At 36.3% G+C, this 17890-nt stretch overlaps 1 protein-coding gene across 1 annotated transcript in view; it reads right to left on the bottom strand.

The window, feature by feature from the left end:
* LOC115447351 (transient receptor potential cation channel trpm) overlaps nucleotides 1–17512 on the bottom strand; it is a 266806-nt gene extending 249294 nt beyond the window's left edge. Inside the window, exon 1 of the mRNA XM_037439440.1 lies at nucleotides 17140–17512. Within this exon, the coding sequence (XP_037295337.1) occupies nucleotides 17140–17229 (90 nt within the window). The 5' untranslated portion in view covers nucleotides 17230–17512. The remainder of the gene's footprint in view (nucleotides 1–17139) is intronic.
* Between the last annotated feature and the right edge of the window lie 378 nt (nucleotides 17513–17890).

The following is a 17890-nucleotide window of genomic DNA, read 5'->3' as shown; positions in this document are numbered from 1 at the left end:
GCAATATGCATACTAAAGGAGAACACCACATGGGAGGAGGAGGACCAACAAAAATTTAAACTAGCAACTAGTGACGCCATCTCTACTGCCCAGCGAGTAATCACGTTGGAAAAAGTCCTATGGGCAATAAACAGCTTCTCTGCCTATAAAGCGGCTGGTCTTGACGGCATCTTCCCAGGACTTCTACAGTGGAGCAAAAGCACAATTGCTCCACATCTAGTTAAGATCTACCGAGGATGCCTCATACACTGCTACACCCCCCATAAATGGAGAGAAGTAAAAGTAGTATTTATACCTAAACCAGGTAAGAGCGACTATACACGACCAAAATCGTATAGACCAATCAGCCTCACTTCCTTCCTTCTTAAGGCAATGGAGAGATTGTGTGATCGAGATCTCCGAGATGAGGCTCTAACTTACCACCCTCTACATCACCAACAACACGCCTACTCCTCTGGCAAATCAACCGAATCAGCGCTTCACAATGTCATTACGACAATAGAGAGCGCACTATCAACTCAATCTTCAGCGCTTGCAGCCTTCATTGACATCGAAAGAGCTTTTGACAAGACGCAGTTTAACAGCATAAGCCATGCACTGCTCAACCATGGTGCTGACCCATCCACTGTCAACTGGATAGGTAATATGCTAAGGAAAAGAGCGGTGCAGGTGACAGTCAATGGCAGAGTCCGAGCCATTGTATCGAAAGGCTGCCCACAGGGGGGAGTAATATCGCCACTCCTGTGGAACCTCGTAGTGGATGACCTAATTAGGTCACTAAACGAGGCGGGCTTCCACACTGTAGGCTATGCAGACGATGTAGCGATCCTTATTAAGGGAAAATTCGAAGGCGTCCTATGCGATCTCATGCAAGGGGCCCTCAAAATCGTCGAACGATGGTGCCTAGAACAAGGACTAACGGCAAACCCATCGAAAACCGAACTCGTATTGTTTACAAGAAAGCGAACTACAGAAAATTTTCGCTTACCTAAATTACAAGGCACCACGTTATCTCTTACAAAAGAGGTGAAATACCTACGTGTCATTTTGGATGATAAACTGTTATGGAATAAACATCTGGACCACAAACTAGAAAAGGCCTGTATCACATTCTGGCAGTGTAAAAGACTTCTCGGCAAAACTTGGGGCGTACACCCTAAAATTGCCAGATGGCTATATACTGCGGTGGTACGACCAATCACCACCTATGGAGCTGTAATCTGGTGGCCCAGAACCAAACTATCCACAGCTAGAAACAAACTGCAGCAATTTCAGAGATTAGCGTGTACAGCTATAACGGGCTGCATGAAAACTACACCCACAGCTGCTTTAGAGGTCCTGTTGGGACTGCCGCCCCTGGATCTGTTTATCCAACAAGAGGCAGCCTCAGCAGCAGTCAGGTTAAAGACACTCAAGCTCTGGGGTACAGCAATAGGTGCCCACGCCGAAATTCTGGTAGAGGCCATCAACTATAAACCACTGATGGCCGCTCCCAACGACAGGGTACCCAAACAATATATCTTCGGAAAAACTACACCGTAAGACTGACCGAAGAACAGCATGACTGGTCTGGCACACACGAACTGCGAATATACACCGATGGGTCTAAGACCAGGACAGGATCGGGGGCAGGTGTGTTCTCACCAGAAATTAACATCAAGATATCAATGGCCTTAGGCGCACACAGTTCCATCTACCAATGTGAATGTGTCGCCATCACGGAGGCAGCCAGAGCAGTGGAAAAGCGGGGCCTTATAGGCCACAAAATACGCATTGTATCCGATAGCGCTGCTGTATTACGAGCCCTTGATAGCAAGACCATTCAATCAGGGCTCATACTAGAGTGCCACCAAGCACTGGAGGGTATAGGAAAGACTAACTCAGTTACCCTACAGTGGATCAAAGGGCACAGTGGCTCTCTAGGAAATGACGCAGCTGACGAGCTGGCAAAAGAGGATCGGACCAAACTTTACTGGGTCCCGAACCAATCATGGCGCTCCCTTTTACCAGCTGAGAACATGGCTGCGTCACAGAACACATAAACTACACGCGGATCAATGGGCGAGTATCAGTACATGCAGACAATCCCGGGAAGCCGTGCCACACCCGGATTCTCATCTGACTAAGCGCCTTTTATCTTTGGACAGGGCATCCCTACGCATAGTCGTAGGTACCATTACTGGACATTGCCCACTAAACAAACATTTATTTGTTCTAGGTATGACCGACAGCCCCCTATGTAGGGGATGTCTGTTGGCCGACGAAACAGCTTACCATGTCATCCTGGAATGTGAAGGAGTAGCTGCGCAACGGGCAAAAATCCTGGATTCGCCGGGGTCACTCCGAGAAGCCTGTGGAGACACCAGGAGGATCCTGCGCTTCTGGAAGGAGTTAGGCTGGCTTGCTTTGTAGCCGGCATGCACGTCACGCACAATGGCCCGACTTTTTTACGGGCTAAGTGCGGAAAAAGGAGCCTATAACCATAACCATAACCATGCATACTAAAGATGTATTAGAGCTCCTCTGATGCGACGATGTCTGGGTTGAAGTATAGGTAGATAGGTGGGTAGGTAGGTACAAAAGTACTTAAAACTTAAACAGAAAAAAACAATCGGATTTTTTTTTTTACTTTTTCGATAGCCCAGTTGGGAGTGACTGCACTGCCGAGACGAATATCCGCAGGTTCAAAACCCAAGGGCACGTACATACATACATACCTCTATCTTTTCTAAAATGATGTGTGTATTTTATTACATGTAAATTATCGCTTGTTTTAACGGCGAAGGAAAACATCGTGAGGAAACTTGTATACCTAGTAAATTCCCTATAACAATTTTTAGCGTGTTTGAAATCTGCCAATCTGTAGTAGGCGAGCGTGGACTAAGGCCTAAACCCTCTCAGTAGCTAAAAAGGCCCGTGCCCAGTAATGGGACCTTATATGTAATCCAGGACTAATTTTATTATTAAAGAGGTTTTTTGTCTCACAAGTTATTTAATAGCTAAACAGATTACTTTTCGTTCAGCCATTGCTGCCTCATAAAATTTTACACACGGCATAATTCAAGGTAGCTACTAAATAAAATATATTGATAAATAAACAAAAAACATTAGAGCTAATACGGAAAGGAATACAAGTTATAAAAGCTACCTTAATGTGGGGATTTTAATAATGTTACAGTCAAACAATAGCGTGTACTTGACCCACTGATACTAATATAATCCCAAGAGAGCAAGCGTTTTCATTCCAATTACACGTCCATACATTTCATTACCAGCTCCCAGGAGCATCGCGTGTGCTAGGTACCATTTAATTATTAATTTTGAATACGTCAACTTCATTACACGCGATGGTATCTCATGAATATTATATCAGTGCCAAAAACGACAAAATTAAGCCTAAACCTCGCGGATTTACGCGTTCAGTTAAGCATAATGACATGTCTGTAGTTTATTTGTTTTTTTTTATTGCTTTGAATGACGAGACGAGTATGCCATTTGCGTGAAGGTAAGCAAAAAGACCGTCCATAAACAATAGAAACACCATTCAACACCTTGAATGACAAAGATTGGTTTGGTATTCCACTGCGCTCGCCATCCTGAGACATGAGATGTTAACTCTCATATGTCCAGTAGTTACATGGCTACAATGTCCTTCAAACCGGAACACAACAGTAACTACAGACTGCTGCTTGGCGGCAGAAATAGACATTGCGGTGGTACTTACCCAGACGAATTTTCACATATGAGAGACCTACCACCAGTATTATTGTGTTTGATTTGCTGCGTTTCAGTCACTTTTACCTTCAATTACATACATGTTAAATTTTCCTAACTTGGGCTTACATTATAGCTATAAGTTATAGTATTTTAATTATTGTCATCGTAGTGTTAAGTGTACTGGAAAACCTATTAAATAAATAAATAAATAGTGTACTATCCCTAAAATCAAATACAAAGGACTCATTTTTAAGTATTTTCTATTACAAAAACGAACACTTTAACTTCAAAACGAGTTACCATTAAACGAAATACATAAACCAAATGAAACAAAACAAGGAAATTGTAAAAAAAAAAAACATTTTTAAAATATTACTGATATTAGATAATATATTTTATCGCACATTACAAAGATAATGCATATATTCATAAGTAAATAGTATAAGCCATTATAAATATATCAGACTATTTTACCAGCTTTAGGTGTAAAACAATAAATAAAAATCATATTTAAATTGCGTATTCTTATCAACTTAAACAATAATTTGATAAATTGAAACATAAAATAATCTTTATGTAATTTGTTAATTAATTAATTCCCATTATGAACATAACAACATCAACTATATTATCTATAGTGTATACTTATATTATAAAGAGGAAAGTTTGATAGTGTGTTAGTTGGCTTGTAGGGGCTAATCTCTGGAACTACTAAATCAACCTTGAAAATTAATTTAATAATAGGCAGCTACATTACTCCTAAATACTATAAGGCCACTATTTATCTCAAAAAATAATTTTCACGGGGGCGAGTATATTAAATTAAACAGTATATTAAAAGGCTATAAAATTAAACCCAGTTACAGCCGAACAAAATACAGTGCTAATTAATCTATATATATAAAAGAAAATTTGTAGTAGTTACACTATTTATAACTCAAGAACGGCTGAACCGATTTGGCTGAAAATTGGTAGGGAGGTAGCTTAGAACCAGGAGACGGACATAGGATACTTTTTATCCTGTTCCCACGGGAACGGGACGTGACATACAATGTGGTATAACAAAACGGAATTTGGTATGGAGATAGTTTAAGACTCTGGGAAAGTTATAGGCTACTATACCGGGAAAATATATAGTGGGACTTTTATCCCGGAAAACACTTTCACGCGGGCGAAGCAGCGTGCAAAAGCTAGTTATATATGTTTTCTTATTATGTTTACATACACTTGATAAAGGTCGAGATGTCAGATGCCATCATTAAATCTAGTTTTATTTAGTTATTGACACGTGATAAGCTCTCCGCAGCAAAACTGCGCTAATGGTATTTTTAGAAGCTATCTACTAGTTAAAACATATAAAATAATTACTTTATATATCTTAAATGTGCTGTGTAATGTCTAAAAATGCTGACTTCCTTGTTAGTATTTTTTTTTTATATATATATAATGTTGATATTATGTCGTTAATTTCAGAATAAAAATGCCACATTAGCAATCAACATCAAATAGACAATTTACAAGTAATAAAGAATATTTTGAAAGTTTAAAATATTCCCGCTGTAAGTCGTGCGCCGAAAACGTATGAAACAAATGCGATTAACTGATACCCCTATCAATTAAATAACGTAAGAACAGTGCTTTAAATCCAATGGATATGTCAACCGTTAAAACAATTGATAAACCAACTATTTAATTTTCGTATAGGTTTTGTCCGCCCGTATTGTATATCCTGCAAGAACAGATAACTTGGTAAAGGAGGAACACGGTGGATGACAAACGCTCTGGACAGATCCTTCTGGGAATCTTTAGGCGAGGCGTATGTTCAGCAGTGGACGTCATGTAACAGATGATACATAATTGCGTGAAACTAGCCATAGTGGAACAAAATTCCGGAATCAGTCTGTGTATATGTAGTTTAGAACAGGTCGTAATAATTTTGCCGGGGGTCATTATCTTATTAATCTTACTCCGTCTAGACGCCACAAACATAAGATTAAGTGCAGTTTAGTAACTTTTTCATGTATGTACCACAATTGCCATAACAATAAACATTGCCGTGTCTATATACCTAAAAAGAAAATGTACTGCTATATTATAATCTAGTACCGGAAACCTTAAATAACAACTGCGGGTCCACGGGAGTTTTTCTATGTCATAACGCCCATATCCCAAATTTATATTTGCGGACTATACAATTTAATAACCCAGGTATCGTGAGGAAACCTGCATACCTGAGTAATACTCCAAGAATTTTGAGGGTATATGAAGTCTGCCAATCCGCACTAGGCAAGCGTGGTAGACTAAGGAAGGCATAATCCCTCTCAATAGTAGAGGAGGCCCGTGCCTGGCAGTGGGACCGAATATAATACAATGCTGATATTATTATTATATATTATATAAATTTGCAAATTATAAATATATACAAATTTCTAGCAGCCCTTCAATAAATTCATAACAACATTTATTAATAAACTAAAACTTCACTTATTCAAGATTAGATGCCCGCCATTTTCAACATATTGTGTTTTACATATCTCCTCACGAACTCCGTGACAGACTTACTTAACTCACTACGTAAAGAGAATACTAATGTAAAGTAAATAGGTACCGTACATCGCCTTTGTCTGCACCAAGCGTTATTTTAGCTGAATATCACTTTACCTTATTAAGAGCATTCACTCTTTCACTCAACTTTGCTCAGAATATTACAATAGGCGTTAGGTAATATGATAATGGTGTGTGGAATTATAATACTTGTTTTAATTATATTTATTAATTATGTAACTAAAATTTATGTTTGAATTATGTTTGTGTTCTGAAATGTCGCAATTACAAAATCTCTGATTTAACTTGCGACCGGGCAGGTTTCACAAAATACTGAACCAACATATGTAGGTATTTAAAATAAACTTATACTTACCTTTACATGTACATAGTTACCTATAACGTTTTTTGACTTAATTTGTGCGAATTATTACATTTTGTTACTTCGGTTATGTCCAATTTATGCAGTTTCTTATCCAGTTCAAGTAATGAGTAATTAAAAGCATGATTTCTTATGTAGAGATTGACTAATTTAATAAACACAATTAAACACTTATAAAAAAACCAGCCGATGAATTTCTATATATATTGGCGAGTCTGCCGCCTAATCAGGCACAAATTTCAGACTCGAGGCTGATACTGAGAAGCCCTACCCCAGGATCGAATCCGAGACCTCAACGCTGAAGTCGCATCGTAATACAACTATGCTACCGTAACAGTCTATGTTTATTACTGCATGTATCTATAGCTCTAATAAATAACCGGAAACCGGATCGCAGAGTACAATATTACACAATTAGTGATAATTAATCAATCATGATTTAGTTTAATAATTACCATCTCTTAATTGCCGCCATTTTTGTCATGGCCGCTCTTCCCACAAATTTTAATCTTAATCATGAAGATTATTTCTCTTTAGTTAACGCTTAATTTATAAACGAACGCTTTTACGCGAACAATGTTTATTTACCAACGGCTATATATCTTCATAACGAACAAAGATAAAGACTAAATAACGCAGTAATTAACAATAAATAAAGCTATTTATGAGAGCGCCAACCGACTTTCACTTATCTATATAGACGACAGCACATAAATATTGACTAAACATATCTATACGGAACTGGTAGTGGTGGTAGGTGAGACCTCTCATATGTGAGAATCCTTCTGGGTAGGTACCACCGCAATGTCTATATCTGCCACCAAGCAGCTGTGTGTATTTACTGTTGTGTTCCGGTTTGAAGGACATTGTAGCCAGTGTCACTACTTTACATAATAAGATTTAACATCTCATGCCTCAGGATGGCGAGCGCAGTGGAATATCAAATAATATTTTAATTCAAGGTGTTGGATGATGTTACTGCTGTTTATGGTCGGTCGTATCGCGTCGCATCAGGCGAACGGCAAGCTCGTCTCGTCATTCAAAGCAATAAAAAGAAAAATAAGCGTAATAACAGGAATTCTATATTTATTATTCTTTACAGTTTTGATGTACAATAAAGAGTTTAAATAAAATAAATAAATAAATAAGCGTAGTTGTAAGGACGCAACAACATGTTCAGTTTGCCACATAACTGACAGACTGAACATGTTTTTATATAAATCATAATTATAGACACTTCCATGTAAAAAGTGGATTATATTTGTTTACATACTTAAATAAAGTATTTACGTGCAGAAAAAAGTCCGGATGGTAGGTGGTTTTAAAAGTGACAATTGAACTGTTTTTTCATGGAACTATCATTTTAATTATTTTACATTTTATTTTATTAATGACTTTTAAATTATTGAAAAATTAGCTCTTAATCACACATCTCGGGCAATAGTCTGATGGCTTCTAATTTTAAATTTGATTAAAGTAAATGCAACTTTTACAATAGATTACAACCGCATATTCTAATCTCTTCATCGACTAAGCCACAACACACCGCGTTAAAGTCGAAAATTTGCAAACAGCGTTGAATTATTTGTGAAGTTTACGCTCTTGCGCCAACTATCTCTAAATCCATAATTTTACAATGTTGCTAATGCGCTTAGCTACGACTGGGAAAGCGATCCAGTTTAATTATATTGACGGCAAACAACTACGCAATAATAATAAATTCTGATAAATCCGGAATCTCAATAAAATGAAAACACTTTTTACTAAACAAGAAAATTTTACAATACATTGGCTTATAGAGGGAGATAGGCTACCTCCGTTGCATAGTTGTGTTGTGTACGCGTTACGACTACTGCGCTGAGTTCACAGGTTCGAATCCTGGGTCGAAATGAAATTAATGGCAAAGTGGGCTTATCTATTCGATATTACACGATTCTGGAATTTCACCCGGTAAGGCGATAGGCTCGCCACCTATCACGTCATGGGACGGAATACAAATGCTAAAAAAATCAATGTACTACTGCACCTCTGCCTATCCTTCTGGCGTGTGTGTTAATGGTACCACATTATGAAGTAGTAGAATTAAAGAATGCATAGAACCGCGCAGTAGACGTATTTTACACAAAATTTACATTAAATAGTAGCCTTCTGTTAAGTTTTTATTAGGACTATCCAGTACCTCAAAAACTTGTCCTCCTTCTCTAACATAATATTATTCGGTACAATATTCACAATACATATTAACAGAATAAATACTAAAACATTCTTGAGAAGACATAATATAAAATACCTTTAAAAAAACCAGACAGAAAACAATCCTTCTTATAAAATTTCAAAATATAAATAAAGAGAAATAAATATAATAATAAAAAGAAAGTACGTGTACTCACTTCTCGTTTAAACAATGAAACTTCACAGTTATTTATTTAATAAAGAGGTCCGAGATTCACAAAGGTTTAATGTTTGTTTGCACTGGCATAGGTCGATAGAAACGGAAAATAAAGTTCAATTAATTCTTGAAACGTATTATTCAATTACAGAAATAACTAAACTAAAAGCTTAATTAGGTATATGCATTACAAAGGCGTTAATTAATTAGGGTTTCTGCGATTATATTCCGTAATGTATAGGAATAAGAAGGGTCTGTAGTTATGTGCGAGGGTACCTAGACTATAAACAAAAGATCCTCGGTACGATTCCTAAATCTAAGCAACGAAGATCTCGCTTCTTAAATCTCTGTTACATTCAAAGGTTAGAGAGATTATAAGACAAAATTGCAGTAGAGCAAACTATAGAATTCGTCTAAACCAGAAATGTATAAATATGAATTAATATTAGCTTTCGTTATAATATATTATGAATTAACACATTGAAATAAAACTATTTTAAGAATTTCATTGCGGTTTTTATATTATAATTTTCTCTCGACATTTCGAAGAGTTTGTAGCATTCATGGTCCCCCCCGCAATATCATCCGTAAAATAGTTTTATTTCAATGTCTAACATTCGCGTAAACATAAGAAATAATTACATTCACACATATCAGATAACTATCAAAGCAGGCAATAATATACATTGATATTTAAGATAAAATATCAACATTATACAGGCTCGCTTACGCAAAATATACATGCAGATCAATTTAAATTATCTATGAGTGGACATCTTGTACGTCAATTTCTGTATTCTCATTTAATTTATTTCTGCCGCTAGTCTGTTAAGTTCGAGTTGAAAACAAACTTGGTCGCCTGCATACATTTTATTCATTTGTCTATGATAATCAATATATCATTATAATTGAAACTTCTGGAGTGTTTTCATAAACATCCTACTTGAATGGCTTTTATCATGTGACGAACTCGTCTCTATAATTGGGTAGTGGACTACTTTTTTTATATATTTATCATAAAATGTCATTCAAAATCCGCGAAATAATAAACTTCATAAACCTGTGAAATTTGGTGGAACGGGTAGCTGCCAAATAACAGAAATAACAAACTGTGACGTAACCGAGTGTCGCCGGCCATGACACGAAAGAGATAGCACGATAACTCCACCACGCCCCCAGTTTTGCTCACAATATTTCAAATACGAATAACTGATTTATTTTTCCTATAATATTGATCCTGATTTCACAGAACAATTTCGTTTTTATAATAACTTTTTATATAATAATGTACAATATCAAAATAGGAAAGTACCCTATGGTAAAGATAGTCGTATCTTTATCGCTATAATAAACCGAGCTATCAAGAATTGAATGACTTCTAATATATTTCTGAGAAACATACTAGCTACTCAATAAATCAGTAGGTTATAGTAATATGTTTGATTTACTGATATATGAGTAACACGTGTGTAAAACATCCACCCATACTAATATTATATATGCGAAAGTATCTCTGTATTTGACGCTTTCCTGGCGTAACCATTCAACCAATTTTGATAAAATTTGGTATCGCGTACGCTTGGACCCTAAGAAATCACATGAGCTATTAAAAAGTAGAAATACAGAACTGTATGGAAAAACAGGAAAAACTTCTTCGAGCGAAGCCACGAATGAATATAAGTACTCCATATTCCTCACTATTCAATACTGTAAATACCTATTAAAAGAAAGATTGTACATTTTTCATATTTTTGTATGCGAGAATCGAGCTAGGTAACCAACGAAGTGTCTATTTCTGCCGCAAAGTGAACTACAAACACTGTTCCGTTATGTGTAAGACATTGTACACTTGGTAAAAAAATAGATAGTCTTGTTGCTTCAGGGACGGTTCTGCGCAGCTATTTCAGTGCAATAAGATACCCCGGGGCCCGGCCGTCCCGAATGCGCTGTTGAAGGCCACCGCCGCGCTGGTCTTGATTGAGGTGGGGAATCGATCCAATGCTCGTTCGATGATGCTGCATTTCCGAGTGCCAACATTGGGCCGTAAGACTGGACCGTAAGTTACCGCTCATGTGGTAGCGACAACGCATTTTTTCCCCGAGAAAAAAAGATTTGTTGCTTAACATCCAGCGGCAATCTAGCTTGATCCATCATTGAATATTTGGAAAAATTGTATTGTATTTTTAATAATAATTAAGAATGTTTCTTTTCCGAAATTACAATGTGTTTTCCCCAGGGATTGACGTCAGGCAATCGTAAAAACCAATGCCAAATAATTACTGCAACTTGCATAAAAGGATATTCCAACCCTACATTAGTGTGGGATAATTAGGAAGACCTGTTGGTGGTGGGATATTTGTATCCGCTCCGATGGCGACCACCGTACCCAAGGTGTGGACGCGCCAGTGGCACATGTAACTGTTGCGTTCCTGGATCAGCCAGTGAGTTTCAAACAGGCCGGCACAATTGTATCGACTGGCGAGGGCTACCTTCTCTTGTCCCTCGACAATAATCTGGAAACCATTGCGTTCACCTTCAAGTGCAGCAAGTAAAGGGTATTAATAATTGTAGCTTATTTGAAATTGTTGAAAACGGATATTTAAATAAAACTGTACCTAATTACTATTGTAGTAATTACCCGGAATTACTAATGACGAACATAGATATGATTAATAAAATATGACACATAACACCATAAAGGTAATAAAGACAACTATACAACACAATTACTAATTAATCTCTACATATTATATTATGATATAAGTAAGTACTTATAAGCGATGTGATAATTTGTTCGTACATCCCGTTAACACTACTGAAGGGATTTCAATACAGCTTTCACAGTAATGTAGGTAAAATTTCAATAAATATAGTATTGTATCAACGTAGCAATATCGTTGTTAATCAATGTTTTAACCTTAAACAATCATAGTTTTGTCACTTACCTTGAGTTCCAGTCATACAGATTTAATAAAACCGTTTACTATTTTTTATTTTTAAATATAAAGTATCCGAATAGCATCGTATATGAAGTTAATTTAAATCAATATTAGGAATCGATATAATATGTACTACGTACTAGATTTAGCGTTCCGAACATTCACTGTGTTCAACTGAATTGAACTGCAATCCATTCAAACTGACTTTAGTATGGTCAATATTGACAGCTTGTGGTTGTGTACGGAGTGGCGCTCATAATATAAGAACTCGAGTCTAAGTGTAAACCTGGATTTAAATCAAAAATATTAGTCAAATAAGTAAAATTATTTGTTGTTCAAGTGAATAAATAGTTTATAACAGTGATGTGTTGGTTGCCATTTTAGTTCAGATTTTGAACAAATAGTTTATTTGGACGTTCGTGTCTATAGAATATACGTCAATGATATTAGGAATTTTTACCAATGAAATGTGACATGTCTAAATTGGCAACATGGCGAACCATTTTCTCAGAACACAGATTTACTTTTAAAACGAATTTGGAGATGTAAAGTCATTAACACGTTAACGTCTTCGAGTAATTAGTAAGTAAACTAAAGTATGCAAAACACATAATGTATTAGGTAAGTCTTATAATTTATCTTTTAAAGGAAGGAAAGATTTAAAATTATATTAACAGGATAGTGTTATTTAATGTATTTTTCTTATTCCACTATTCGCATCTATGCATTACTCCTCCGGAACTACACATAGGATTTTTACACTGACATTTATAGACTAACTATAAATTTTGTAATAAGACTAAAATGGTCCCCGTTTTAACCGCATCAAAAGCAATTTCATTTTACTAAACATCATATTGAGGAATTGTCAAGAAATCCATTTTATATTCAATTTAATTGGTCAAAGCTGTATATTTATACAGCTTTGATCAATTACATTTACCATATATTACAAGTGTATTTAAATACAAGTATATTAAATTTATGTATGTATGCTGGTACTTAAAATAGGAGGACCTGAGCTATAGGTATCAGCAACAATAACCTACAATAAGTAACTATGCATATTTGAAATTGTATAATGTTTCACAATATAACCCATGTGTGTTATGCTGTTGGTGTTCCAATATAAATAAAATAAATTTACATCAAAACCCGTGTGGCCAATATGTAAAACACTTGACGAGACGATGTGATTTGACATTCAGGGCGAGGTCTGGCCTAGGTCCCGATTGTATTAAACCAGTTCACGAAACTTGTATACAATTAAATTATTTTGTTAAAACATGTGGCGTGTTGCCATTAACATTATTAACGGATTAATATGTTTAATTAGTGCGGTACATTAACAACCGAAGATTATCAATGGAATCCTATTATTTAATAGGTAAATGTATAATGTAGCTGTAAAGTTAAGCTATTAGGGTCCAAACAATGTAGCTGACCGAAATCGAAATTTCTAATTCTAGCTAGAATGTTGCTAAGTTGGCATTTATCTGAGTGTCTATTCGACCTCTAAAGACTACTTTTTACCGTACCTCACTCAAACTGGTAAGTATTTCAAATGTAGCAATGTTTCTGACTTGCCCTTATTTCAGTCTGATACCAGCTTCACTACCATCCAGTACTAAAAGACTTACAAACTCATCTTAGACTATCTTGAATCCTCAAAAGTCCTTAAACTCGAAAGCCTGTGCCAGCACTGTGACAGCGCAAAAATCAACTTGTTGATTCAGTTTTCCTGTCAACTTTTCAAACGCACCGGGTTACGCTATGAAAGTATTCTAACTAAATATTTGTTCAGCGTCATAGATATAAAAATGTTAATGTAAACAAACAAACGGTCCACTAGTAGCTTCGACGCGTTACCGATCTGCGAATTTAATTTACATCTATAACAACACTCTTCTTGTATATTGCGAGAACTCATAATCTCCTAGAGGCTCTCATCCGAGTATCTACGCAGCATCTTGAATTACTTCGGTCACATTGCAAGTAAAGACGGTGACAACCTTGTGACACTCATCATGACCGTCAAAGATGGGAGAAGGCCGCGTGGCTACAGGATAATGCGTTGGTCTAACCAGATCCGCACCACTCTTGACTGTACAGTTTACAGCGCCCTCCACACCGCCGGAGACAGAAGCAGATGGAGAAAGGTTGTTCGTGAGAAAGTGATACAGAAGAGAGGTCACGACCCTCGATATTGAGGAATACGACGCAAAGAGATAACCAGAGTACAAAATGTAACAAGTAACAACCAGTGGCGAAAGGAGAAATTTTCCGAAAGGGATCCCGACATAACACATAGGTTCTGATATGAATGTATGCGGTCTGCAAATCCTTCTAACGATAGATTCTTTATAAATTCTATATAAAGAGAAGCCGGCAGGAATCGTGTTATATAGACCCTACGCCACTGATAGCTACTATATTTAAGAGCAAATTTCCTTACATCAAAAGTACAAAGGCTTATTACAACTTGAAAATAAATTAAGAAAAAATATATCAATCGTTTATTTCGTTTTAAATGTAAGCAAAGGTCAAGATTTTTATTGTCAAGAGTTTTAGTGCAAAAATATTCGCTGCAAGTTACAAATTACAATCTAACTTAGTATCTATTATAATTAATTATAGTTATTTTGTTTACTATAAAACAAAAGTTTCACCTAAAACCGAATTAGCAACTCAAATTAAACGAATGCTGTTTAAAATAGTAAATTAGGAAACGCCATTGTTTAAATATTTGTAATGGTAATAATATTATGCGATAACAAATATGTAATGCAATTGTAGATAAGAGTTACGCATTGCTATGATTCAATGTTTGTTAATCAAACAAAACATTGTTTGGCAAGCTATGTTTATAGAAAGGTTAGAGGGCCCTATCATAAACAAAATTTAATATCCTTCATTACCGATTTTTTTAACTGGCAACCTTAATTACGTAATGTCAATTTGCATTTTTTTTTTACATTATTGTTTCAATCTACTTTTGTATAGAACTGGAGACAGCAATACACAACGACTTTAGGATTATATTAATTTACCAAATATTATTAAATACCTGTAATATTATATGAATAAGTTAATATAAAATTGTCTAAAAATATTGAGAACCGTAAACACAAATAGTAAACAACCACGATATCCTTCACCATTTCGTTTACAAAATATAATTACATCATTTTTATAGCAAAATACACATAATTACTAATTCGAAATATAAAATGCGACGCGATTCAAATTCAATTCACTAACTCGTCTCCAAAAAGCAACAAAGGAAAATAACCATCACAAACCATAACACCATGAAATAGTTCAATGCAGGAAAACAAACAGCGCCAGCCTTGACAACGCATGACCACACTACGTGACAAAATTAATATCAATAAAGATATCGTGTAAAATGTATTATCTATATAAAGTTTTAACTATTGACAGGCATTTCTTTGTAATATTGTCTATTCTTACTTTTTTATCGGTGTGATAATCCTTTATCCATCTGCCTAGGCCCCAACTGGGAACCTAATTTTCAACTATACCATAACTACTTTCACCAATCAACGCTTCTCAATCTCGGAGAACATTTTTTTGCACTCGTCAGGGTCCTCGCGCAAGCTAAAGCCCGTCTACCCTTATCCTTCAATTTTAGAGTTGCGATAAATCTTCAAAAACTTTATGATAATTATATCAATGTGTACCTACATTTTAATACCGTATTTACTCTTTAGACCCTTTAAAGGCAAGAAAGCAAGTGGACTTCCACTTACTTTCTTAGAAAATACATACTCGTATGTATAATGTGTTGTAAAACAAATAATCAAATATGAATGGTCATTTTATTATTAGATGTTCATTCGTACGTTAATTGCGATTATTCGAATAATCCGATTGCATCTTCGAGCAGGTATATACGTAGACCGCCCTGTGGAATGGGGGCGTTTGGAGAATTCCACCACGGTATCCCCTGCCTGTCGTAAGAGGCGACTAATAGGGGCCTGGGCGGTAGTAATAAGGCACTTTCTCCGCGAAACCAAAAAAAAAAAAAAGGTATATACGCAGACGATTTTTAGAATTTAATTACCAAGCACCGAGATTTGAAACGTTCCATTTCACTGTGACAGCTTGATCGATATCCGCGTTTAGTTTTAGTTTAGTCAATCGGAACGTAACTCCGATTTGTTTGTGCAAACTGCCGAATACATAAACAATGTATTATGAAGCCGAAGTGATTTAATCTTCTAATACATCTCATGTCGTACTGAACATCAGTTAACCGTCCTCGATGTGTGGAAAAGGTTTCTGTCTCGTGCAGTAAGAGCCAAAAATATTTTCATGTGTACCTATTAACAATATCAACCTACATATTATATCTGCCCTTTCATAACGCTGGGTAGTTAATAAAACGTAATTGTTTGCTCTATTTGCATCCAACCATATAATGCATTTATGTAATTCACACGCAAAATAATTACAATTATGAACCTTGAAACACCTCACCAACACAAAGAAATTAAGTAAAAAATCTAAAGCAAACCACGAACGGGTCTTCTATGACGGAAGCGCAATTTCGATATTTGACAGACATTTCTTAACTGTCAAAAAGTGGTACAGGCTTCAGCATAATGTGTACAAACGATCAGCGGAAACGTTCTGTGACGCAATTACACTTGTAAGTACATTATCGGATATATTGCAACAGTCAATATATTATTATTCGAATGTTTGCGCGTAAATTACCGGCCGCAGGAACTTCGTACTTACGTCTCGTCTCACTCGTAGCAACATTCAGCCGTTTGCATTTAATTACGATGCGTTCTCCTTTTAAATAACGATTATAAATGTAATTAACGCTGACTGAAATAAAATAATTAATTACATTGTAACTTTTTAATTTACTTATTTATCAAAAAGTTTCTATGTGCACACTACCATGGAGTTTTAATGTGTAAGTAAATTATATTTTTTTTTATTGTGGTAACCCTAAAACGTAATAATTATAGTAATTGGTGATTCCTTCTTCACCATCTCGATAAAGTGATTTGAAAGGTTATAAGTTTTCGATGCGTTTGCAAAGACTAACCTAAAAGAACATTTCGTAAAAATTTACAAGGTTGCCAATGCGTCTAAACTAAACTTAAGTGAAAACTTTGTTTAAAACTTACCGTTTTTGCCTCATTATTGTTGGATTTAGCCGTTGACATAGCTTTGATCATCCTGCTGGAGTTGTCCAAGAGGCACTTTTGGATACTCATGGCTCCTTTTTTTTACAACACAACACACAATGCATTAAAATATTCACATGATTCGCACCGTGAACTGTAGCACGTCACTGTAAAACACTTACTGTGGACACATCAAGGGCTTATTACGAACGCGAAGACACAACAATATAACATTTTAATAGTTAATATCCGAAACGCGCGACGAGTTAGGTTATATCCATTGATTTGACGTAAGAAAGTTTTGATACGGGAGCGTGGCGTGGCGACGTATGAATGCGGCCAGTGGCGGTCCCCAACTGCGGTGGGTGACCGAGCGGCGGGCGAGCAGCGAGCGCTTGCGGAGCGGAGACAGCTGGCGACGTACGCAGCGCCCGCGCCCCGCGCCGCCGCCGCGCCACGCCGCTAAACAAAGCCGGGCTCGGCCACTGCAGCCACACCTAGCACAAAAACTATAGTAAACTAACAAATCATTGAACTTGGCCCATGTGTACCATTGACAGTTGACTATTCACGCATTATTCCCAGGCACCGCAGTCCGCACACCGCGCCACTCAACAGATACTAAATGTTCTTTACATCAATAAACACTGAAGAACATTGTAAATTTCCCGCGTGTTTGTATTTATTAGACGTATTGCCATTTACGAGGGAACTTTACCGTTTATGTGTTCTCAATTAACAAGAAGCTTAA

Source organism: Manduca sexta, chromosome 16 (genome assembly GCF_014839805.1).
Source record: "Manduca sexta isolate Smith_Timp_Sample1 chromosome 16, JHU_Msex_v1.0, whole genome shotgun sequence".
Lineage (NCBI taxonomy): Eukaryota > Metazoa > Arthropoda > Insecta > Lepidoptera > Sphingidae > Manduca > Manduca sexta.
This window is presented reverse-complemented; position numbering and strand designations above follow the sequence as displayed.